This window comes from Columba livia, chromosome 33, assembly GCF_036013475.1.
Source record: "Columba livia isolate bColLiv1 breed racing homer chromosome 33, bColLiv1.pat.W.v2, whole genome shotgun sequence".
In the NCBI taxonomy this organism is placed as follows: domain Eukaryota; kingdom Metazoa; phylum Chordata; class Aves; order Columbiformes; family Columbidae; genus Columba; species Columba livia.
This window is the reverse complement of record NC_088634.1, coordinates 197,519-220,540: the sequence shown is the minus strand read 5'-3', so window position 1 is coordinate 220,540 and position 23,022 is coordinate 197,519. Positions and strand designations below refer to the sequence as shown.

General features: G+C 61.6%; 1 protein-coding gene across 1 annotated transcript in view; it reads left to right on the top strand.

Moving 5' to 3' along the window:
* Nucleotides 1-23,022, top strand: part of CHD3 (chromodomain helicase DNA binding protein 3) — a 45,875-nt gene extending 22,853 nt beyond the window's left edge. The window contains 17 exon segments of the mRNA XM_065044196.1: nucleotides 1,847-2,013; nucleotides 3,105-3,282; nucleotides 4,640-4,705; nucleotides 5,861-5,946; nucleotides 6,341-6,474; nucleotides 7,774-7,918; nucleotides 8,485-8,647; nucleotides 9,467-9,579; nucleotides 9,939-10,050; nucleotides 10,143-10,232; nucleotides 10,805-10,918; nucleotides 11,009-11,117; nucleotides 14,887-15,019; nucleotides 17,095-17,290; nucleotides 19,290-19,453; nucleotides 21,411-21,537; nucleotides 22,785-23,022. Coding sequence (XP_064900268.1) covers nucleotides 1,847-2,013; nucleotides 3,105-3,282; nucleotides 4,640-4,705; nucleotides 5,861-5,946; nucleotides 6,341-6,474; nucleotides 7,774-7,918; nucleotides 8,485-8,647; nucleotides 9,467-9,579; nucleotides 9,939-10,050; nucleotides 10,143-10,232; nucleotides 10,805-10,918; nucleotides 11,009-11,117; nucleotides 14,887-15,019; nucleotides 17,095-17,290; nucleotides 19,290-19,453; nucleotides 21,411-21,537; nucleotides 22,785-22,891 — 2,204 coding nt within the window. The 3' untranslated portion in view covers nucleotides 22,892-23,022.

The window sequence follows — 23,022 nt, the reverse complement described above, 5'->3', positions numbered from 1 at the left end:
TTGGGCCATGTTGGGCCTTGTTGGGTCATGATGGGCCATGTAGGGCCATGTTGGGTTGTGTTGGGCCTTATTGAACCATGTTGGACCACGTTGGGCCATATTGGGTCATGTTGGGCTTTGTTGATCCATGTTGGGCCTTGTTGGGCCACACTGGGGCGTGTTGGGCCTTGTTGAACCTTGTTGGGTCATGTTGGGCCTTGTTGGGTCATGTTGGGCCTTGTTGAGTCATGTTGGGCCTTGTTGAGTCATGTTGGGCCTTGTTGAACCTTGTTGGGCCGTGTTGAACCTTGTTGGGTCATGTTGGGCTTTGTTGGATTGTGTTGGGCCTTGTTGAACCACGTTGGGCCTTGTTGGGTCATGTTGGGCCGTGTTGAACCTTCTTGGGTCATGTTGGGCCTTGTTGAGAGTTGTGTTGGGCCATGTTGGGTTGTGTTGGGTCATGATGGGCCATGTAGGGCCATGTTGGGTTGTGTTGGGCCTTATTGAACCATGTTGGACCACGTTGAGCCATATTGGGTCATGTTGGGCTTTGTTGATCCATGTTGGGCCTTGTTGGGCCACACTGGGGCATGTTGGGCCGTGTTGGGCCTTGTTGGGTCATGTTGGGCCTTGTTGGGTCATGTTGGGTCGTGTTGAACATTGTTGGGTCGTGTTGGGTCGTGTTGAACATTGTTGGGTCGTGTTGGGCCTTGTTGAGAGTTGTGTTGGGCCACGTTGGGTTGTGTTGGGTCATGATGGGCCATGTAGGGCCATGTTGGGTTGTGTTGGGCCTTATTGAACCATGTTGGACCACGTTGGGCCATATTGGGTCATGTTGGGCCTTGTTGATCCATGTTGGGCCTTGTTGGGTCATGTTGGGCCTTGTTGGGTCGTGTTGGGCCTTGTTGGGTCGTGTTGGGCCTTGTTGGGTCATGTTGGGCCTTGTTGGGTCATGTTGGGCCTTGTTGAACCTTGTTGGGCCTTGTTGAACCTTGTTGGGCCTTGTTGAACCTTGTTGGGTCATGTTGGGCTTTGTTGGATTGTGTTGGGCCTTGTTGAACAATGTTGGGCCTTGTTGGGTCATGTTGGACCTTGTTGAACCTTCTTGGGTCGTGTTGGGCCTCGTTGAGAGTTGTGTTGGGCCATGTTGGGCTGTGTTGGGTCATGATGGGCCATGTAGGGCCATGTTGGGTTGTGTTGGGCCTTATTGAACCATGTTGGACCACGTTGAGCCATATTGGGTCATGTTGGGCTTTGTTGATCCATGTTGGGTCTTGTTGGGCCACACTGGGACATGTTGGGCCTTGTTGAACCTTGTTGGATCATGTTGGGCCTTGTTGGGTCATGTTGGGCCATGTTGGGTCATGTTGGGCCTTGTTGGGTCATGTTGGGCCGTGTTGAACCTTCTTGGGTCGTGTTGGGCCTTGTTGAGAGTTGTGTTGGGCCGTGTTTGGTCACGTTGGGCCGTTTTGGGTCATGATGGGTTGTGTTGGGCCTTATTGAACCGTGTTGGGCCTTACTGAACCATGTTGGGCCTTGTTGGGTTGTGTTGGGTCATGATGGGTTGTGTTGGGCCTTATTGAACCGTGTTGGGCCTTACTGAACCATGTTGGGCCTTGTTGGGTTGTGTTGGGCCATATTGGGCCATGTTGGGCTTTGTTGAACCGTGTTGGGCCACGCTGGGCCATGTTGGGTTGTGTTGGGGCGTGTTGAACCATGTTGGGTCTTGTTGGGTCTTGTTGGGCCCCATTGGATCCCGTTGGATCCCATTGGTTCCCGTTGGGCCCCATTGGGCCCCGTTTCCCCCGTTTTGGTGTCCCTGTCCGTCCCGGGCCCGGCCGTGTCACCCGCGGTGTCACCGGCGCAGGGGACAACAAGGAGGAGGACAGCAGCGTGATCCACTACGACAACGAGGCCATCGCGCGCCTGCTGGACCGCAACCAGGACGCCACCGACGACGCCGACGTGCAGAACATGAACGAGTATCTCAGCTCCTTCAAGGTGGCCCAGTACGTCGTGCGGGAGGAGGACAAGGTGGGACACGGCGGGGACAGCGGGGGGACGATGGGGACGGGGACAACGGGGGTGGTGGAGAAGTTGGGGGTGATGGAGATGATGGGGGTGGAGGTGAGATTGGGGATGGTGGGGATGATGAGGATGGTGGAGATGATGAGGATGGGGATGATGGAGATGGAGGTGATGATGGTGATGGGATGAGGATGGGGATGATGGAGATGGAGGTGATGGGGTGAGGATGGGGATGATGAGGATGATTGAGATGATGAGGATGGAGATGATGAGGATGGAGATGATGAGGATGGGATGAGGATGGGGATGATAGAGATGATGAGGACAATGAAGGTAGAGATGGACATGATGGAGATGGGGATGATGAAGGTGATGAGGATGGGGATGATGAGGATGATGGAGATGATGGAGATGATGAGGATGGAGATGATGAGGATGGAGATGGTGGTGATGGGATGAGGATGGGGATGATGGAGATGATGAGGACAATGAAGGTAGAGATGGACATGATGGAGATGGGGATGATGAAGGTGATGAGGATGGGGATGATGAGGATGATGGAGATGATGATGATGAGATGAAGATGGGGATGATGGGGATGATGAGGACAATGAAGGTAGAGATGGACATGATGGAGATGGGGATGATGAAGGTGATGAGGATGGGGATGATGAAGGTGATGAGGATGGGGATGATGAGGATGATGGAGATGATGAGGATGGAGATGATGATGGAAATGATGAGGACGATGAAGGCAGAGATGGGGATGATGAAGGTGGTGGAGATATGAGGGTGGAGATGATGAGGATGGGGATGATGGAGATGATGAAGATGGGGATGATGATGGAGATGATGAAGATGATGAAGATGGGGATGATGAGGATGGGGATGATGGAGACGATGAGGATGATGGAGATGGTGAGGATGGAGATGATGAAGATGGGAATGATGGAGATGATGAAGGCGATGGGGTGATGAACCTGATGGAGATGGCAACCATGGCTCTGCTGGCACTGGAGCCACCTCTTGGTGTCCCCCTGTCCCCATATCCCCCTGTCCCCATGTCCCCCTGTCCCACCGTGTCCGTGTGTCTGCAGATCGAGGAGATCGAGCGCGAGATCATCAAGCAGGAGGAGAACGTGGACCCCGACTACTGGGAGAAGCTGCTGCGGCACCACTACGAGCAGCAGCAGGAGGACCTGGCCCGCAACCTGGGCAAGGGCAAGAGGGTCCGCAAGCAGGTCAACTACAACGACGCCGCCCAGGAGGACCAAGGTGGGCACTGGGATGAACTGGGAGGCACTGGGATGAACTGGGAGGCAATGGGATGAACTGGGAGGGATTAAGAAGGGACTGGGAGGCACTGGGATGAACTGGGAGCAATTGGGAGGCACTAGGTGCAGAACGTGGTCAAGAGTTTCACAGGTGGGTCAACTGCAATGATGATACCCAGGAGGACCAAGGTGGGCACTGGGATGAACTGGGAGGCACTGGGGTGAACTGGGAGGCACTGGGGTGAACTGGGAGCGATTGGGAGGCACTGGGAGTCACTGGTGCAGAACGTGGTCAAGAGTTTCACAGGTGGGTCAACTGCAATGATGATACCCAGGAGGACCAAGGTGGGCACTGGGATGAACTGGGAGGCACTGGGATGAACTGGGAGGCACTGGGATGAACTGGGAGGCACTGGGATGAACTGGGAGGGATTAAGAAGGGACTGGGAGGCACTGGGATGAACTGGGAGCAATTGGGAGGCACTGGGAGTCACTGGTGCAGAACGTGGTCAAGAGTTTCACAGGTGGGTCAACTGCAATGATGATACCCAGGAGGACCAAGGTGGGCACTGGGATGAACTGGGAGGCACTGGGATGAACTGGGAGGCACTGGGGTGAACTGGGAGGGATTAGGAAGGGACTGGGAGGGCAATGGTGCAGAACCTGGTTAAGGGGAAGAGGTTCCACAAGCAGATCAACTACAATGAGGCCACCCAGGAGGACCAAGGTGGGCACTGGGAGGGCACTGGGATGAACTGGGAGACACTGGGATGAACTGGGAGGGCACTGGGATGAACTGGGAGGGACTGGTGAAGAACCTGGGCAAGTGTGTCCACAAGTAGGTCAATTACAACGACACTGCCCAGGAGGACCAAGGTGGGCACTGGAAGGGACTGGGATGAACTGGGAGGCACTGGGATGAACTGGGAGACACTGGTAGGGACTGGGAAGCATTAGGAAGGGACTGGGAGGGACTGGTGAAGAACCTGGTCGAGGGGAAGAGGCTGCACAGGGGGATCAATGACAATGAGGCCGCCCAGGAGGACCATTGTGTGTACTGGGAGGGACTGGGACAAACTGGGAGGGCACTGGGATGAACTGGGAGGGACTGGGAGACACTGAGAGGCATTAAGAGGTACTGGGGGAGACTGGGAGGGACTGGTGAAGAACCTGGTCAAGGGGAAGAGGCTGCACAGGTGGGTCAATGACAATGATGCTGCCCAGTAGGACCAGGGTGGGCACTGGGAGGGACTGAGAGGCACAGGGTGGGCACTGGGAGGGACTGGGAGGCTCTGGGGGGGCACTGGGAGGCACTGGTCCGAACTGGTGTGACCGGGAGCCCGCGCTGCTCTCCCCAGACAACCAGTCCGAGTACTCGGTGGGATCCGAGGAGGAGGACGAGGATTTTGACGAGCGGCCCGAGGGTCAGTGCCAGCGGGAAACCCTGTCCCCGTGTCACCCGTGTCACTGTGTCACCCGTGTCACTGTGTCACCCGTGTCACTGTGTCACCCGTGTCCCCATGTCCCCCTGTCCCCATGTTCCCATGTCCCAGTGACCCCAAGTAACCCCCAGGTGCTCCCAGGGTCCTAGAGCCCCCCAGTGACCCCCAGGGTCCTAGAGTCCCCCCAGTGACCCTGAGTGATCCCCAGGGTCCTAGAGTCCCCCCCAGTGACCCTGAGTGACCCCCAGGGTCCTAGAGTCCCCCCCAGTGACCCTGAGTGACCCCCAGGGTCCTAGAGTCCCCCCCAGTGACCCTGAATGATCCCCAGGGTCCTAGAGTCCCCCCAGTGACCCCGAGTGACCCCCAGGGTCCTAGAGCCCCCCAGTGACCCCGAGTGACCCCCAGGGTCCTAGAGTCCCCCCCAGTGACCCTGAATGATCCCCAGGGTCCTAGAGTCCCCCCAGTGACCCTGAGTGACCCCCAGGGTCCTAGAGCCCCCCAGTGACCCCGAGTGACCCCCAGGGTCCTAGAGTCCCCCCCAGTGACCCTGAATGATCCCCAGGGTCCTAGAGCCCCCTCCAGTGACCCTGAGTGACCCCCAGGGTCCTAGAGTCCCCCCCAGTGACCCTGAGTGACCCCCAGGGTCCTCGAGTCCCCCCAGTGACCCCCAGGGTCCTCGAGTCCCCCCAGTGACCCCAAATAACCCCCACGGTCCTAGAGCCCCCCAGCGACACTCAGTGACCCCCAGGGTCCTAGAGTCCCCCCCAGTGACCCTGAGTGATCCCCAGGGTCCTAGAGTCCCCCCAGTGACCCTGAGTGACCCCCAGGGTCCTAGAGCCCCCCAGTGACCCTGAGTCACATCCCCATGTCCCCATATATGCCCCGGTATATGTCCCTCCATGTGTCCCTGAGTCCCCCCACGTCCCCATTGTGTCCCCTCCATGTCCCCTGGTGTCCCCAAGCCCCCTCCCCCATCTTGGGTGGGGGGCGGGGGGGGGTGGGTGCTGGGGGGGTTTCAGGATGGGGGGGACAGGTGCTGGGTGGGGGGTCAGGGTGGGGGATGGGTGGGGGATGATAGGGAATGGGTTCGGGAGGGATGGGGGGGGAAATGGGTGCTGACTCTGCCCCTCCCCCCAGGCCGCCGTCAGTCCAAGCGGCAGCTGCGCAACGAGAAGGACAAACCCCTCCCCCCACTGCTGGCCCGCGTGGGGGGCAACATTGAGGTGACTTCTGTCCCTATGTCCCCCTGTCCCTATGTCCCCCTGTCCCTATGTGCCCCTGTCCCTATGTCCCCCTGTCCCTATATCCCCATATCTCCCATATCCCCCTGTCCCCATGTCCCCCATATCCCCTGTCCCTATGTCTCCGTGTCCCCATATCCCCATGTCCCAGTGACCCTGAGTGACCTGGAGATGCTCCCAGGGTCCTAGAGCCCCCCCACTGGCCCTGAGTCATGTCCCCATGTCCCCATATCACTGTGACCCCCCCCCTGCCCCCTAGTCCCCCTGTCCCCCCAAGTGTTGGGGTTCAATACCCGGCAGCGCAAGGTGTTCTTCAACACTGGGGGTGTCACCCCATGTCACACCGTGTCCCCCTTGTCCCCTCGTGTCCCCGCAGGTGTTGGGGTTCAACACCCGGCAGCGCAAGGCGTTCCTCAACGCCGTGATGCGCTGGGGGATGCCGCCCCAAGACGCCTTCACGTCCCAGTGGTTGGTGCGGGATCTGCGGGGGAAGAGCGAGAAGGAGTTCAAGTGGGTGACAACAGGGACACTGGGGACCTTGGGGACATTGGGGGCCTTGGGGACATTGGGGTCACTGGGGGCAATGGGGACATTGGAGGCATCAGGGACGTTGGGGGCATTGGGGTCATTGGGAGCATTGGGGATATTGGAGGCGTTAGGGACATGGGGGGTCATTGGGGGCAATGAGGGCGTTGGGGATATTGGGGTCAATGGGGACATTTGGGACATTGGGGGCGTTGGGGACATTGGGACACCAGGACAGGTGGGGACACTGAGGACAGGTGGTCACATTAGGGATGGCTGGGGCAAGATGGGGGGTGCCCATGTGTGTGTCCCATTGTCCTGTGTCCCCATGGTGTCCCCATATGCCCATGTCCCCATATCCCAGTGACCCCCAGGGTCCTAAAACCCCCCCAGTGACCCTGAGTGACCCCCAGGGTCCTAAAGCCCCCCCAGTGACCCCCAGGGTCCTAAAACCCCCCCAGTGACCCTGAGTGACCCCCAGGGTCCTAAAGCCCTCCCAGTGACCCCCAGGGTCCTAAAGCCCCACCAGTGACCCTGAGTGACCCCCAGGGTCCTAAAGCCCTCCCAGTGACCCAAGTCATATCCCCATATCTCCGTGATGTCCCCACGGTGTCCCCACGATGTCCCCTGTCCCCACCGTGCCACATGATGAGCCCTTACTCAGCCGAGCGCCGTCCCCATCGGGTTCCTGGGGAGCGGCCGAGCCCCCGTGTCCCCCTCGCCCCGACGCACAGTGACCCCCGGGTGTCCCCAATGTCCCCTCGGGGGGTCGAGCTCCGGCACAGGGGACGCCAGAGCGATGGCGGCTCCGGCTGGAACCGGCACAACCAGGACACGGCGCGGTGACATGGGGATGGCTGATGGCACTGGGACAGAGGGACATGGGAATATGGGGACATTGGGACATTGGGATAGGGACATGGGGACAGGGGGATATGGGGACATTTGGAACATGGGGGACACGGGATGTTGGGGACATCAGGGACGTTGAGGACATTATGGGCAATGGGGACATTGGGGTGTTGGGGACATTGGGGACAGAGGGGATGGGGACACGTTCTATGGGGAGAATGGACCTTGGGGACAGGGGACACTGGGGACAAGGACCCTGGGGGTGGGATCTATGGGGATAAGGGACACTGGGAATGGGATCCAGGTGTGCTGGAAGGACATGGGAGTTTTGGGGGGGGCGGGGGAACCAGGAGTTCAGTGGGGACCCAGGAGTCCGGGGAGGGACCCAGGCGTTCGGGGAGTGACAGTGACAGTGTCGGTCGGTGTCCCCAGGGCCTACGTGTCCCTGTTCATGCGTCACCTGTGTGAACCGGGGGCTGATGGCTCCGAGACCTTCGCAGACGGGGTCCCACGCGAGGGGCTGTCGCGCCAGCAGGTCCTGACCCGCATCGGGGTCATGTCCCTCGTCAAGAAAAAGGTACCACGCCCCCGGACGCCTGGGTCCCTCCCCGGACGCCTGGGTCCCTCCCCGGATACCTGGGTCCCTCCCCGGATACCTGGGTCCCTCCCTGGATACCTGGGTCCCTACACAGACACTTGGGTTCCCCCCGAATTCCTGAGTTCCCCCAAGTTCTTGAGTTCCCCTGGATGCCTGAGGCTCTTTGGATACCTGGGTCCCCCCCGAACTCCAGGGTCCCCCCCGAACTCCAGGGTCCCCCCTGAACTTCTGGGTCCCTCCCAACTTCTGGGTCCCTCCCAAACTTCTGGTTCCCCCAAACGCCTGGGTCCCTCCCGAACTCCTGGGTCCCTCCTGAACTCCTGGGTCCCCCCAAACTCCTGCGTCCCCCCCGAACTCCTGCGTCCCCCCCCGATCTCCTGGGTCCCTCCCAAACTCCTGCGTCCCTCCTGAACTCCTGGGTCCCCCCCCGAATACCTGGGTCCCCCCCCGAATACCTGGGTCCCCCCCCGAACGCCTGGGTCCCCCCCCGAACGCCTGGGTCCCTCCCAAATTCCTGGGTCCCTCCCGAACGCCTGGGTCCGCAGGTGCAGGAGTTCGAGCACATCAACGGGCGCTGGAGCCTCCCGGAGCTGCCGCCCGAGTCGCGCCCGGAGTCCAAACGCTCGTCCCGCGCGTCGTCCCCGGCACGAACCGGCCCCCCCAGCCCCGAACACAGCGGCCCCCCCAGCCCACGGCCCCCCACACCCGGTACGGGGACAGGGGGACATGGGGACAGGGGATATGGGGGACAGGGGGATATGGGGACAGGGGGACAGGGGGACATGGGGATATGGGGACCATGGGGACATGGGGACAGGAACATGGGGACATGGAGACGGGGGGACATGGGGACAGGGGATATGTGGGACAGGGGGACAGGGGGAATATGGGGACAGGGGGACATGGGGACGGGGGGATATGGGGGACAGGGGGACATGGGGACGGGGGGACAGGGGGACAGGGGATATGGGGACAGGGGGATATGGGGACATGGGGACAGGGACATGGGGACGGGGGGACATGGGGACAGGGAACATGGGGACATGGGGACGGGGGGACAGGGGGACAGGGGGACATGGGGACATGGGGACGGGGGATTTGGGGACAGAGGGACATGGGGACAGGGGGATATGGGGACATGGGGACGGGGGACATGGGGACAGGGGACAGGGGGACATGGGGACGGGGGGACAGGGGACAGGGGGACATGGGGACATGGGGACATGGGGACGGGGGATTTGGGGACAGAGGGACATGGGGATATGGGGACAGGGATTTGGTGACAGGGAGACATGGGGACAGGGGGACATGGGGACAGGGGGATATGGGGGCAGGGGGATATGGGGGCAGGGATTTGGGTACAGGGGGACGTGGGGACATGGGAACAGGGGGACATGGGGATGGGGGATATGACTTGGGTCACTGGGGAGCTCTAGGACCCTGGGGGTCACTGACATATGGGGACAATGGGGACAGGGGGACATATATGGGGACATGGGGCCATGTTTGATGTGTCCCCTGTCCCAGCCACTCCAGCCCCCAGCGACCGGGGGGACCCTCCGGGGCCGCCCCCCGACAGGGACGACGGTGACAGCAGGGACGACAAGGAGCCCAAAGGGACCGAGAAGATGGAGACTGAGGTGGGTGACGAGGTGAACCCACAGTGTCCCCAAGTGTCCCCGATAGTGTCCCCAACAACGTCCCCAACACTGTCCCCATCTCCATCATCTCTGTCCCTGTCCCCAGTCATGTTTTTGTCCCCAAATCTGTCTCGTCCCTGTCCCCATCCCGTCCCCATTGTCCCCACCTCCTCTCCTCTCCCTCATTGTCCCCCGTGTTTGTCAGTGTCACCCCAGGGGGGACCCAGGCGTCCGGGAGGGACCCAGGCGTCCAGGGTTGGAACCCAGGCGTCCAGGGGGGGACCCAGGTGTCCGGGGGAGGACCCAGGTGTCCGGGGCAGGACCCAGGCATCCGGGCTGACCCCACCGTGTCCCCCCAGGCTCCTGTCCCCGAGGCGCCGCCGTCCCCAAGCGCCACCAGCGAGGCCGAGGGGCCGCACAAGGGGGACGACGAGGGACCCGCGAACCCCGAGGCCGAAGGGGACCCGCCAGGTCAGCCGCTCCCCTGCCCCGCGGGGACCCAGGCATCCGGGGGGGACCCAGGCGTCCGGGGGACCCCCAAATGTCCTCGTCCTCCCCCATAGATCCTGACAAGGGACCCGACAAAGGTGACGAGAAACCCCCTGAGGACGAACCCAGAGAGCGACCAGGGGGGGACACGGACCCAAAACGAGGTGCTGGGGGGTGGGGCTTAGTCTGGGGGTGGGGCCTGGGGCACCCGGGGGCGTGGCCAAGCCACAAGGGGCGGGGCTTAACCAAAGGGATGCACCTGGAGTGATGGGCTCTTAATTGTGGTGCGTTCACTCTGAAGCCTACTGATGGCTTCCAACAGCTACCAATGGCTGCCAATGGCTCCCAATGGCTTTTGTCTTCTTGTGGGAGTGTGGCCAAAGCAGAGGGGGCGGGGCTTAACCAAAGGGGCACACATGGAGCAACGGGCTCTTAATTTTGTGGCGTTCACTCTGAAGCCTACTGGTGGCTGCCAATGGCTTCCAAAGGCTCCCAATGGCTTTTGTCTTCTTGTGGGGGTGTGGCCAAAGCAGAGGGGGCGGGGCTTATCCAAAGGGGCACACATGGAGCAATGGGCTCTTAATTTTGTGGCGTTCACTCTGAAGCCTACTGGTGGCTGCCAATAGCTCCCAATGGCTTCCGGCTTCCTGGAGGGGTCCGGGGGTGGTTTGGGGGGGTCTGAGGCGGGGGGAGTACCAACATATCACTGATCCCCCCAAACCGACCCCCCGCGCAGAGGACCCCAAAGCCGAGAAGGAGCCCAAAGCGGAGCCGCGCGCCAACGGCCGGCGGGACGAGCGGCCCGAGAAGCCGCGGTTCATGTTCAACATCGCGGACGGCGGCTTCACGGGTGAGCGGGACGCGGGGGGGCCGGGGCGGGGGACGCTTTGGGGGGGTCCCCACCCCCTCCTGACGTTCCCCCCCCCAAAAACCCCCACAGAGCTGCACACGCTGTGGCAGAACGAGGAACGAGCCGCCATCTCCTCGGGGAAGCTCAACGAGATCTGGCACCGGCGCCACGACTATTGGCTGCTGGCCGGGATCGTCCTGTATCCGCCCGAACGCCTGGGTCCCCCCCCCCAGGACGCCTGGGTCCCTCCCAGGCTCCTGGGTCCCCTCCCCGGATGCCTGGGTCCCCCCCCGGAGTACTGAGTCCCTCCCGGATGCCTGGGTCCCCTTCCAAACGCCTGGGTCCTTCCCAGTCTCCTGTGTCCCTCCTGGACTCCTGGGTCCCTCCTGAACTCCTGGGTCCCTCCCGAACTCCTGGGTCCCTCCCGAACTCCTGGGTCCCCCCCGGATGCCTGGGTCCCCTTGAACCCTTGGTTATGGGGGTGAGGGGAACACTGGGGACACTGGGGACACAGTGGTGGTGACGCTGGTGACAATAACGATCCTTAGTGCTCAGCCATGGGTACAAGGGATGTTGGGGACATCGGATCCCTGCCCGGACTCCTGGGTCCCTCCCGAACTCCTGGGTCCCTCCCGGACGCCTGGGTCCCCCTGAACTCTTGGTTATGGGGATGTTGGGGACACAATGACAGTGACACTGGTGACACTGGTGACAATGATGTTCTTTAGTGCTCAGCCACGGGTACAGGGATGTTGGGGACATTGGATCCCTCCCAGACTCCTGGGTCCGCGCCCGAACTCCTGGGTCCCTCCCGGACGCCTGGGTCCCCCTGAACTCTTGTTTATGGGGATGTTGGGGACATGGTGACAGTGACACAGGTGACAATGACATTCCTTAGCTGTCAGTCACGGGTCCGTGTGCTGGGTATGGGGGACGCTGGGGACACAGGGTCTGCACCCGAACTCCTGGGTCCCTCCCGGACGCCTGGGTCCCCCTGAACCCTTGTTTACGGGGACGTTGGGGACACAGTGACAGTGACACTGGTGACACTGGTGACAATGATGTTCTTTAGTGCTCAGCCACGGGTACATGGATGTTGGGGACATTGGATCCCTCCCAGACTCCTGGGTCCCTCCCGAACTCCTGGGTCCCTCCCGGACGCCTGGGTCCCCCTGAACTCTTGTTTATGGGGATGTTGGGGACACAGTGACAGTGACACTGGTGACAATGATGTTCTTTAGTGCTCAGCCACGGGTACAGGGATGTTGGGGACATTGGATCCCTGCCCGGACTCCTGGGTCCCTCCTGAACGCCTGGGTCCCTCCCGGACGCCTGGGTCCCCCTGAACTCTTGGTTATGGGGATGTTGGGGACATGGTGACAGTGACACAGGTGACAATGACATTCCTTAGTGCTCAGTCGCGGGTCCGTGTGCTGGCTATGGGGGACACTGGGGACATAGGGTCCGCGCCCGAACTCCTGGGTCCCTCCCGGACGCCTGGGTCCCCCTGAACCCTTGTTTACGGGGATGTTGGGGACACAGTGACAGTGACACTGGTGACACTGGTGACAATGATGTTCCTTAGTGCTCAGCCACGGGTACAGGGATGTTGGGGACATTGGATCCCGCCCAGACTCCTGGGTCCCTCCCGAACTCCTGGGTCCCTCCCGGACGCCTGGGTCCCCATGAACCCTTGTTTATGGGGATGTTGGGGACATGGTGACAGTGACACAGGTGACAATGACGTTCCTTAGCTGTCAGTCACGGGTCCGTGTGCTGGGTATGGGGGACGCTGGGGACATAGGGTCTGCGCCCGAACTCCTGGGTCCCTCCCGGACGCCTGGGTCCCCCTGAACTCTTGTTTATGGGGATGTTGGGGACACAGTGACAGTGACACTGGTGACAATGATGTTCTTTAGTGCTCAGTCACGGGTACAGGGATGTTGGGGACATTGGATCCCTGCCCGGACTCCTGGGTCCCTCCCGAACTCCTGGGTCCCTCCCGGACGCCTGGGTCCCCCTGAACCCTTGGTTATGGGGATGTTGGGGACATGGTGACAATGACACAGGTGACAATGACATTCCTTAGTGCTCAGTCACGGGTCCGTGTGCTGGGTATGGGGGACGCAGGGGACATAGGGTCCGCGCCCGAACTCCTGGGTCCCTCCCGGACGCCTGGGTCCCCCTGAACTCTTGGTTATGGGGATGTTGGGGACATGGTGACAGTGACACAGGTGACAATGACATTCCTTAGTGCTCAGCCACGGGTACAGGGATGTTGGGGACATTGGATCCCTCCCAGACTCCTGGGTCCCTCCCGAACTCCTGGGTCCCTCCCGGACGCCTGGGTCCCCCTGAACTCTTGTTTATGGGGACGCTGGGGACACTGGGGACACAGCGGCGGTGACACAGGTGACAATGACGTTCCTTAGCTGTCAGTCACGGGTCTGTGTGCTGGCTATGGGGGACACTGGGGACATAGGGTCTGCACCCGAACTCCTGGGTCCCTCCCGGACGCCTGGGTCCCCCTGAACTCTTGTTTATGGGGATGTTGGGGACACAGTGACAGTGACACTGGTGACAATGATGTTCCTTAGTGCTCAGCCACGGGTACAGGGATGTTGGGGACATTGGATCCCTCCCAGACTCCTGGGTCCCTCCCGAACTCCTGGGTCCCTCCCGGACGCCTGGGTCCCCATGAACCCTTGGTTATGGGGATGTTGGGGACATGGTGACAGTGACACAGGTGACAATGACATTCCTTAGTGCTCAGTCACGGGTCCGTGTGCTGGGTATGGGGGATGCTGGGGACATAGGGTCTGTGCCCGAACTCCTGGGTCCCTCCCGGACGCCTGGGTCCCCCTGAACTCTTGGTTATGGGGATGTTGGGGACATGGTGACAGTGACACAGGTGACAATGACATTCCTTAGTGCTCAGCCACGGGTACAGGGATGTTGGGGACATTGGATCCCTCCCAGACTCCTGGGTCCCTCCCGAACTCCTGGGTCCCTCCCGGACGCCTGGGTCCCCCTGAACTCTTGTTTATGGGGACGCTGGGGACACTGGGGACACAGCGGCGGTGACACAGGTGACAATGACGTTCCTTAGCTGTCAGTCACGGGTCTGTGTGCTGGCTATGGGGGACACTGGGGACATAGGGTCTGCACCCGAACTCCTGGGTCCCTCCCGGACGCCTGGGTCCCCCTGAACTCTTGTTTATGGGGATGTTGGGGACACAGTGACAGTGACACTGGTGACAATGATGTTCCTTAGTGCTCAGCCACGGGTACAGGGATGTTGGGGACATTGGATCCCTCCCAGACTCCTGGGTCCCTCCCGAACTCCTGGGTCCCTCCCGGACGCCTGGGTCCCCATGAACCCTTGGTTATGGGGATGTTGGGGACATGGTGACAGTGACACAGGTGACAATGACATTCCTTAGTGCTCAGTCACGGGTCCGTGTGCTGGGTATGGGGGATGCTGGGGACATAGGGTCTGTGCCCGAACTCCTGGGTCCCTCCCGGACGCCTGGGTCCCCCTGAACTCTTGGTTATGGGGATGTTGGGGACACAGTGACAGTGACACTGGTGACAATGATGTTCTTTAGTGCTCAGCCACGGGTACAGGGATGTTGGGGACATTGGATCCCTGCCCGGACTGCTGGGTCCCTCCCGAACTCCTGGGTCCCTCCCGGACGCCTGGGTCCCCCTGAACCCTTGTTTATGGTGACGTTGGGGACACTGGGGACACAGCGGCGGTGGCAGCGGTGACAATGACGTTCCTTAGCTGTCAGTCACGGGTCTGTGTGCTGGCTATGGGGGACGCTGGGGACATAGGGTCCGTGCCCGAACTCCTGGGTCCCTCCCGGACGCCTGGGTCCCCCTGAACCCTTGTTTATGGTGACGTTGGGGACACTGGGGACACAGCGGCGGTGGCAGCGGTGACAGTGACGTTCCTTAGCTGTCAGTCACGGGTACGCGCGCTGGACGGACGTGCAGAACGACGGCGCCTTCGCGCTGCTCAACGAGCCGTTCAAGGGCGAGGCCGCCAAGGGGAACTTCCTGGAGATGAAGAACAAGTTCCTGGCGCGGAGGTTCAAGGTGAGCGCACGAGGGTTCGCACGAGGGCTTGCACGAGGGTTTGCACGAGGGTTCGCACGAGGGTTTGCACGAGGGTTCGCACGAGGGTTCGCACGAGGGTTTGCATGAGGGTTCACACGAGGGTTTGCATGAGGGTTCGCACGAGGGTTCGCACGAGGGCTCGCACGAGGGTTCGCACGAGGGTTTGCACGAGGGCTTGCACGAGGGCTTGCACGAGGGCTTGCACAAGGGTTCGCACGAGGGTTCGCACGAGGGCTCGCACGAGGGTTCGCACAAGGGTTTACACAAGGGTTTGCACGAGGGTTCGCACAGCGGTTGCACAAGCATTTTCATGAGGGGTTGCACGAGGGGTTTGCACGAGGGTTTGCACGAGGGGTTCGCACGAGGGTTCGCACGAGGGCTCGCACGAGGGTTCGCACGAGGGTTTACACGAGGGTTTGCACGAGGGGTTCACACAAGGGTTTGCATGAGGGGTTCGCACGAGGGTTCGCACGAGGGTTTGCACGAGGGTTCACACGAGGGTTTGCACGAGGGTTTGCACGAGGGTTCACACGAGGGTTCACACGAGGGTTCGCACGAGGGTTCGCACGAGGGTTCGCACAGCGGTTGCACAAGCATTTTCATGAGGGGTTCACACGAGGGTTTGCACGAGGGGTTTGCACGAGGGTTCGCACGAGGGTTCGCACAAGGGCTTACACGAGGGCTTGAACGAGGGCTCGCATGAGGGTTTGCACGAGGGTTCGCACGAGGGTTCACACAGCGGTTGCACAAGCATTTTCATGAGGGGTTGCACAAGGGTTTGCACAAGGGGTTTGCACGAGGGTTCGCACGAGGGGTTCGCACAAGGGGTTCGCACGAGGGCTCGCACGAGGGGTTCACACGAGGGTTTGCACGAGGGTTTGCACGATGGTTCGCACGAGGGTTCGCACAAGGGCTTGCACGAGGGCTTGCACGAGGGTTTGCACGAGGGTTCGCACAAGGGCTTGCACGAGGGCTTGCACGAGGGTTTGCACGAGGGTTCGCACGGGGGTTCGCACGAGGGTTCGCACAGCGGTTGCACAAGCATTTTCATGAGGGTTTGCACTAGGGGTTCGCACGAGGGCTTGCACAAGGATTTTTATGGGGGATTGCACGAGGGTTCGCACGAGGGTTCACACAAGGGTTCGCACGAGGGTTCGCACGAAGGTTCGCACGAGGGCTCGCATGAGGGTTTGCACGAGGGGTTCGCACGGGGGTTCGCACGAGGGTTCGCACGAGGGTTTACACGAGGGTTTGCATGAGGGGTTCGCACGAGGGTTCGCACGAAGGTTCGCACGAGGGCTCGCATGAGGGTTTGCACGAGGGGTTCGCACGGGGGTTCGCACGAGGGTTCGCACGAGGGTTTACACGAGGGTTTGCATGAGGGGTTCGCACGAGGGTTCGCACAGCGGTTGCACAAGCATTTTCATGAGGGGTTCACACGAGGGTTTGCACAAGGGCTTGCACGAGGGCTCGCACGAGGGTTCGCACGAGGGTTCGCACGAGGGTTCGCACGGGGGTTTGCACGAGGGTTCACACAGCGGTTGCACAAGCATTTTCATGAGGGTTCGCGCGAGGGTTCGCGCGAGGGTTCGCACGAGGGTTCGCACGAGGGTTCGCACGAGGGCTTGCACTAGGGGTTCGCACGAGGGCTTGCACGGGGGTTTGCACGAGGGTTTGCACAAGGATTTTCATGGGGGATTGCACGAGGGTTTGCACGAGGGTTCACACAGCGGTTGCACAAGCATTTTCACGAGGGTTTGCACGAGGGTTTGCACGAGGGTTTGCACAAGGATTTTCATGGGGGATTGCATGAGGGTTTGCACGAGGGTTCACACAGCGGTTGCACAAGCATTTTCACGAGGGTTTGCACGAGGGTTTGCACGAGGGTTCACACAGCGGTTGCACAAGCATTTTCACGAGGGTTTGCACGTCCCGCGCCTGGGTCCCTTTTCTTCAACTTCCCCCCCGCGACCTCCACAAGCCGCCCTCCCCCCGCGTCCCCTGCATCCCCCTTTGTCCCCACGTCCCCCACACTGTCCCCGTTGTCCCCGCAGCTCCTGGAGCAGGCGCTGGTGATCGAGGAGCAGCTCCGCCGCGCCGCCTACCTGAACATGACGCAGGACCCCGGCCACCCCGCCATGGCGCTCAACTCGCGCTTCGCCGAGGTCGAGTGCCTGGCCGAGAGCCACCAGCACTTGTCCAAGGAGTCGCTGGCGGGCAACAAACCCGCGAACGCCGTCCTACACAAGGGTAAGAGGCGGGGGCGCCGGCCCCGGCGCGGCCGCCCCCTCCTGTAGCGCCCTCGGCTGCCTCTGTACCCCCCTTTATGCAATTAAAGTGGGGTTCGCCCTCCCAACCGCCTCCCCGTGTATCCTTTTGCGTGGCCTTTTTTTTGGTTTGGGGGCTTTTTTTTTTGGCTTTTGGGGGGGTCTTAAAGGGCGCTGGGGGTGGCGGGGAAGCGGCCGGAGGTCCCTGAGGGGGTTTTGGGGGTGTGAGTAACCTCGGAGTAACCTCGGAGTAACCTCGGAGTAAGCTCTGAGTAGGCCCAGGACAGCCCCCATTGAGTAACCAACATGCCCACTCCCTGTAGGTTCTGGATAAGCTCTGAGTAACCTCTGAGTAGCCTCAGAGTAACCTCTGAGTAGGCATGGGACGGTGCCCCATTGACCCCGCCCCACTCCCTGTAGCTTCTGAATGAGCTCTGAGTAACCTCTGAGTAACCCCCAAGTAACCTGTGAGTAGCCTCTGAGTAAGCTCAGAGTAACCTGTGTGTATTCACAGGATGGCTCCCCATTGATTAGCCCCCACTCCCGCTCCCCTGTAGCTTCTGAATAAGCTCTGAGTAACCTCTGAGTAAGCTGTGAGTGGCCTCTGAGTAAGCTCAGTGTCAGCCCAGAGGGAGGCGGGCGCAGCTCGGGGCTCCAGGGGGCGCCGGGGGCCTCTGTCGCTTTGCGCTTGCGCTGTGTCCGCTGAGTATCTGTCGCGTAAACCCCGAGTAAGTCGCTGCTGCATCGCGGGCGCTTCCCGACCCCAACCCCGAGTAGGGAGGAAGGAGGACGGTGGGAGCAGCCCCGGTGCATGCTGGGAGTGGGAGAAGGAATGGAGTATCCCCGGAGTAGGACCCGCGGTTTTCCCAGCGTCCTCCTGTGTGTCTCCCCCGAGTAGCTCTGGTGGGTTTGATGAGTAAACCCCGAGTAGCTCCGGTGCATTGAACGGCGTCACCAGTTGTAGCGCCGGAGCGACCCCCGAGTGTCCCCAGATTGTGAGGAGTAAACCCAGAGTATCCCCGGAGTAAACCTGAAGTATCTCTGCTGTGTCTAGAGAGTAAACCCTGAGTAAATGGGCTCGGACGAGTAGCCCTGGGGGCGTCAGGAGGATCCCAGAGTGGGTCAAACACCCCCCAGTGTGTAGGTGGAGTAACCCTTGAGTAGCTCCTCAGGCTTCCCCTTCCCCTCCCTCTCCCTTCCCTGCTCCCCGTAGCCTGAGTAGCCTCTGAGTAACCTGCGAGTAGGTGCGAGAGGACTCCCCATTGCTTCCCCACCCCCTCCCCGTTCCCCATAGCCCGCGGAGCTTCTGAGTAAGCTCTGCGTAACCTATGAGCAGCCTATGAGTAACCCATGAGCAACCCCAGGGATGGTTCCCCATTGAGCATCCCACCCTCTCCCCACTCCCCATAGCCCAGATAGGCTCTGAGTAACCTATGAGTAAGCTCTGAGTAATCTGTGAGTAGGCTCAGGATGGCTCCTCATTGATTTCCCAACCCCCTCCCCGCTCCGCATTGCCTGAATAAGCTCCAATTAACCTCCAAGTAACCTATGAGTAACCTGTGAGTAGACTCGGGAGGGCTCCCCATTGGTTTCCCAACCCTTCCCTGCTCTGTAGAGCCTGAGTAAGCTCCAATTTAGCTCCGAGTAGCCTATGAGTAATGTATGAGTAACGTATGAGTAGGCTCGGGACAGCTCCCTGTTGATTTCCCAACCCTTCCCTGCTCCATAGAACCCCAGTAAGCTCCAATTTAGCTCCGAGTAACCTATGAGTAATGTATGAGTAACATATGAGTAGGCTCAGGACAGCTCCCTGTTGATGTCCCAACCCTTCCCTGCTCCATAGAACCCAAATAAGCCCCAATTAAGCTCCGAGTAACCTATGAGTAACCTATGAGTAACCTATGAGTAGGCTCAGGAGGGTCCCCCGGTGCTGACGGGCCCCCCCCGGCCCCTTTTTGTGTCTCCCCGCCCCCTTTCTCCAGTGCTGAACCAGCTGGAGGAGCTGCTGAGCGACATGAAGGCGGACGTGACGCGCCTGCCGGCCACGCTGTCGCGCATCCCGCCCATCGCCGCCCGCCTGCAGATGTCCGAGCGCAGCATCCTCAGCCGCCTGGCCAGCAAGGGCACCGAGAGCCACCCCCCGCCCGTGAGTCACCCGCGCGGGGACCTGGGGACACCCCGGCGCTGGGGGACATTGGGGACATTGTGGCCCTGGGGACATGGATGGGACTTGGGGGATTCGTGGCTTTGGGGACATCACTGGGACTTGGGAATGTCATTGGGACTTGGGGACGTCATTGGGACTTGGGGACATCGTTGGGACCTGGGGACACCCCGGCGCTGGGGGACATTGGGGACATTGTGGCCCTGGGGACATTGATGGGACTTGGGGACATCACTGGGACCTGGGGACATCCCAGCCCTGGGGGACATTGGGGACATTGTGGCCCTGGGGACATTGATGGGACTTGGGGACATCACTGGGACCTGGGGACATCCCAGCCCTGGGGGACATTGGGGACATTGTGGCCCTGGGGACATTGATGGGACTTGGGGGATTCGTGGCTTTGGGGACATCACTGGGACTTGGGGACATCCCAGCCCTGGCCCAGTTCTGGCCCTGGGGACCTTGATGGGACTTGGGGACATCACTGGGACCTGGGGACATCCCAGCCCTGGGGGACATTGGGGACATTGTGGCCCTGGGGACGTGGATGGGACTTGGGGGATTCGTGGCTTTGGGGACATCACAGGGACTTGGGGACATCCCAGCCCTGGCCCAGTTCTGGCCCTGGGGACCTTGATGGGACTTGGGGACATCACTGGGACCTGGGGACATCCCAGCCCTGGGGGACATTGGGGACATTGTGGCCCTGGGGACATGGATGGGACTTGGGGGATTCGTGGCTTTGGGGACATCACAGGGACTTGGGGACATCACAGGGACTTGGGGACATCCCAGCCCTGGGGGACATTGGGGACAATGTGGCCCTGGGGACATTGATGGGACTTGGGGACATCACTGGGACCTGGGGACATCCCAGCCCTGGGGGACATTGGGGACATTGTGGCCCTGGGGACATGGATGGGACTTGGGGCATTCGTGGCTTTGGGGACATCACAGGGACTTGGGGACATCCCAGCCCTGGCCCAATTGTGGCCCTGGGGACCCTGATGGGACTTGGGGACATCACTGGGACCTGGGGACATCCCAGCCCTGGCCGAATTGTGGCCCTGGGGACCTTGATGGGACTTGGGGACATCACTGGGACCTGGGGACATCATTGGGACCTGGGGACATCCCAGCCCTGGGGGACATTGGGGACATTGTGGCCCTGGGGACATGGATGGGACTTGGGGGATTCGTGGCTTTGGGGACATCACAGGGACTTGGGGACATCAGAGGGACTTGGGGACATTGGTGGGATTTGGGGACATTGTTGGGATATGGGGCCACTATTCACTGGGACTTGGGGATAGTCTGGGAGGGGGCACTCGGACGCCTGGGTCCATGGGGGGGGGGGGACACATCTGGGTCCCTTTTTGGGGGGGTTCCAGACACCTGGGTTCTTAGGTGGGGCATTCCTGGGTCCCTTTTTGGGGGTCCCAGGATACCTGGGTCCCCGGGTCAGGGGGACACCTGGGTCACTTTTCTGGGATTCCCTGGGTGTCTGGGTCCCTTTTGGGGGTTCCCGGACGCCTGGGTCCCTGGGTGGGGGGCACTCCTGGGTCCCTTTTGGGGGTTCCCGGACGCCTGGGTCCCTGGGTGGGGGGGGACTCCTGGGTCCCTTTTGGGGGTTCCTGGACGCCTGGGTCCCTGGGTGTGGGGACTCCTGGGTCCCTTTTGGGGGTTCCCGGATGCCTGGGTCCCTGGGTGGGGGGGGACTCCTGGGTCCCTTTTGGGGGTTCCCGGATGCCTGGGTCCCTGGGTGGGGGTACTCCTGGGTCCCTTTTGGGGCTTCCCGGATGCCTGGGTCCCTGGGTGGGGTGTCAATGGGGGGGTTCCTTCCCCCGGCCATCGCTCTGACTTGGGGACAATGTGGCCCTGGGGGAGGTGACAGTGGGGACAGGAGGTGACCCCCATGTCCCCCCCCCCACCCCAGACGTTCCCGCCGGGTCCTTACGCCACCCCCCAAAGTTACGGGGGCACCTTTGGGACCCCCCCGGCCGGACCCCTCCCCCCCGGGGGCGCCAACTACAGCCAAATGCCACCAGGGTCCTTCATCACCGGTGAGCGCCCGGACGCCTGGGTCCATGGGTGGGGGGCACGCCTGGGTCCCTTTGGGGTTCCCGGACGCCTGGGTCCATGGGTGGGGGGCACGCCTGGCTCCCTTTGGGGTTCCCGGACGCCTGGGTCCATGGGTGGGGGTCATGCCTGGGTCCCTTTGGGGTTCCCGGACGCCTGGGTCCATGGGTGGGGGGCACGCCTGGCTCCCTTTGGGGTTCCCGGACGCCTGGGTCCTTGGGTGGAGGGGACACCTGGGTCCTTTTGGGGGGTCCTGGACACTTGGGTCTATGGATGGGAGTCCCGGACGCCTGGGTCCATTTTTTGAGGGGGGGGACGCAGACACCGGGGATCACGGGTTGGGGGGACACCTGGGTCCCATTCGGGGTGGTCCCGGATGCCTGGGTCCCTTTTTGGGCTTCCCGGACGCCTGGGTCCCTGGGTGTGGGTGTCAATGGGGGGGGGATTCAGAGGTTCAGTACCTGACCCCCCCCGGACGCCTGGGTCCCTTTTTGGGGTTCCCGGACTCCTGGGTCCCTTTATGGGGTTGGGTAGGGGTCCCCCGATGCCTGGGTCCCTTTTTGGGGGGGGGTAGGGGTCCCCGGATGCCTGGGTCCCTTTTTAGGGTCCCGGACGCCTGGGTCCCTTTTTGGGGTTCCCGGACTCCTGGGTCCCTTTATGGGGGGGGGTAGGGGTCCCCGGATGCCTGGGTCCCTTTTTGGGGTCCCGGACGCCTGGGTCCGTTTTTGGGGATCCCGGACGCCTGGGTCCCTTTTTGGGGATCCCGGACGCCTGGGTCCCTTTTTGGGGGGGGGTAGGGGTCCCTGGATGCCTGGGTCCCTTTTTGGGGATCCCGGACGCCTGGGTCCCTTTTTGGGGTTCCCGGACTCCTGGGTCCCTTTATGGGGTTGGGTAGGGGTCCCCCGATGCCTGGATCCCTTTTTAGGGTCCCGGACACCTGGGTCCCTTTTTGGGGATCCCGGATGCCTGGGTCCCTTTTTGGGGGGGGGTAGGGGTCCCCGGATGCCTGGGTCCCTTTTTAGGGTCCCGGACGCCTGGGTCCCTTTTTGGGGGGGGGTAGGGGTCCCCGGATGCCTGGGTCCCTTTTTAGGGTCCCGGACGCCTGGGTCCCTTTTTGGGGTTCCCGGACGCCTGGGTCCCTGGGTGTCTATGGGGGGGGTTCAGGTGTTCAGTACCTGACCCCCCCCCTTTCTCCCGGACGCCTGGGTCCCTTCCCCCCCCTCCCCCGCAGCCGCCGCCAACGGGCCCCCCCCGGTGCTGGTGAAACGGGAGCGCGAGGCCGAAGGCCCCGAGAAGAAAGAACCGCGGGGGGGGGAGGTGATTTGTATCGACGACTAAAACGGGGGGGGGGGGGGGGTCCCCAAAACCCCCCCATCCCCCCCCCCACCCCCCCTCCCTTTTTGGGGGGGGGTGGTGGGGCCCCCACTGCCAGAAATGCCTCGTTTCACCCCAAAAATGGGTGCTGAGGG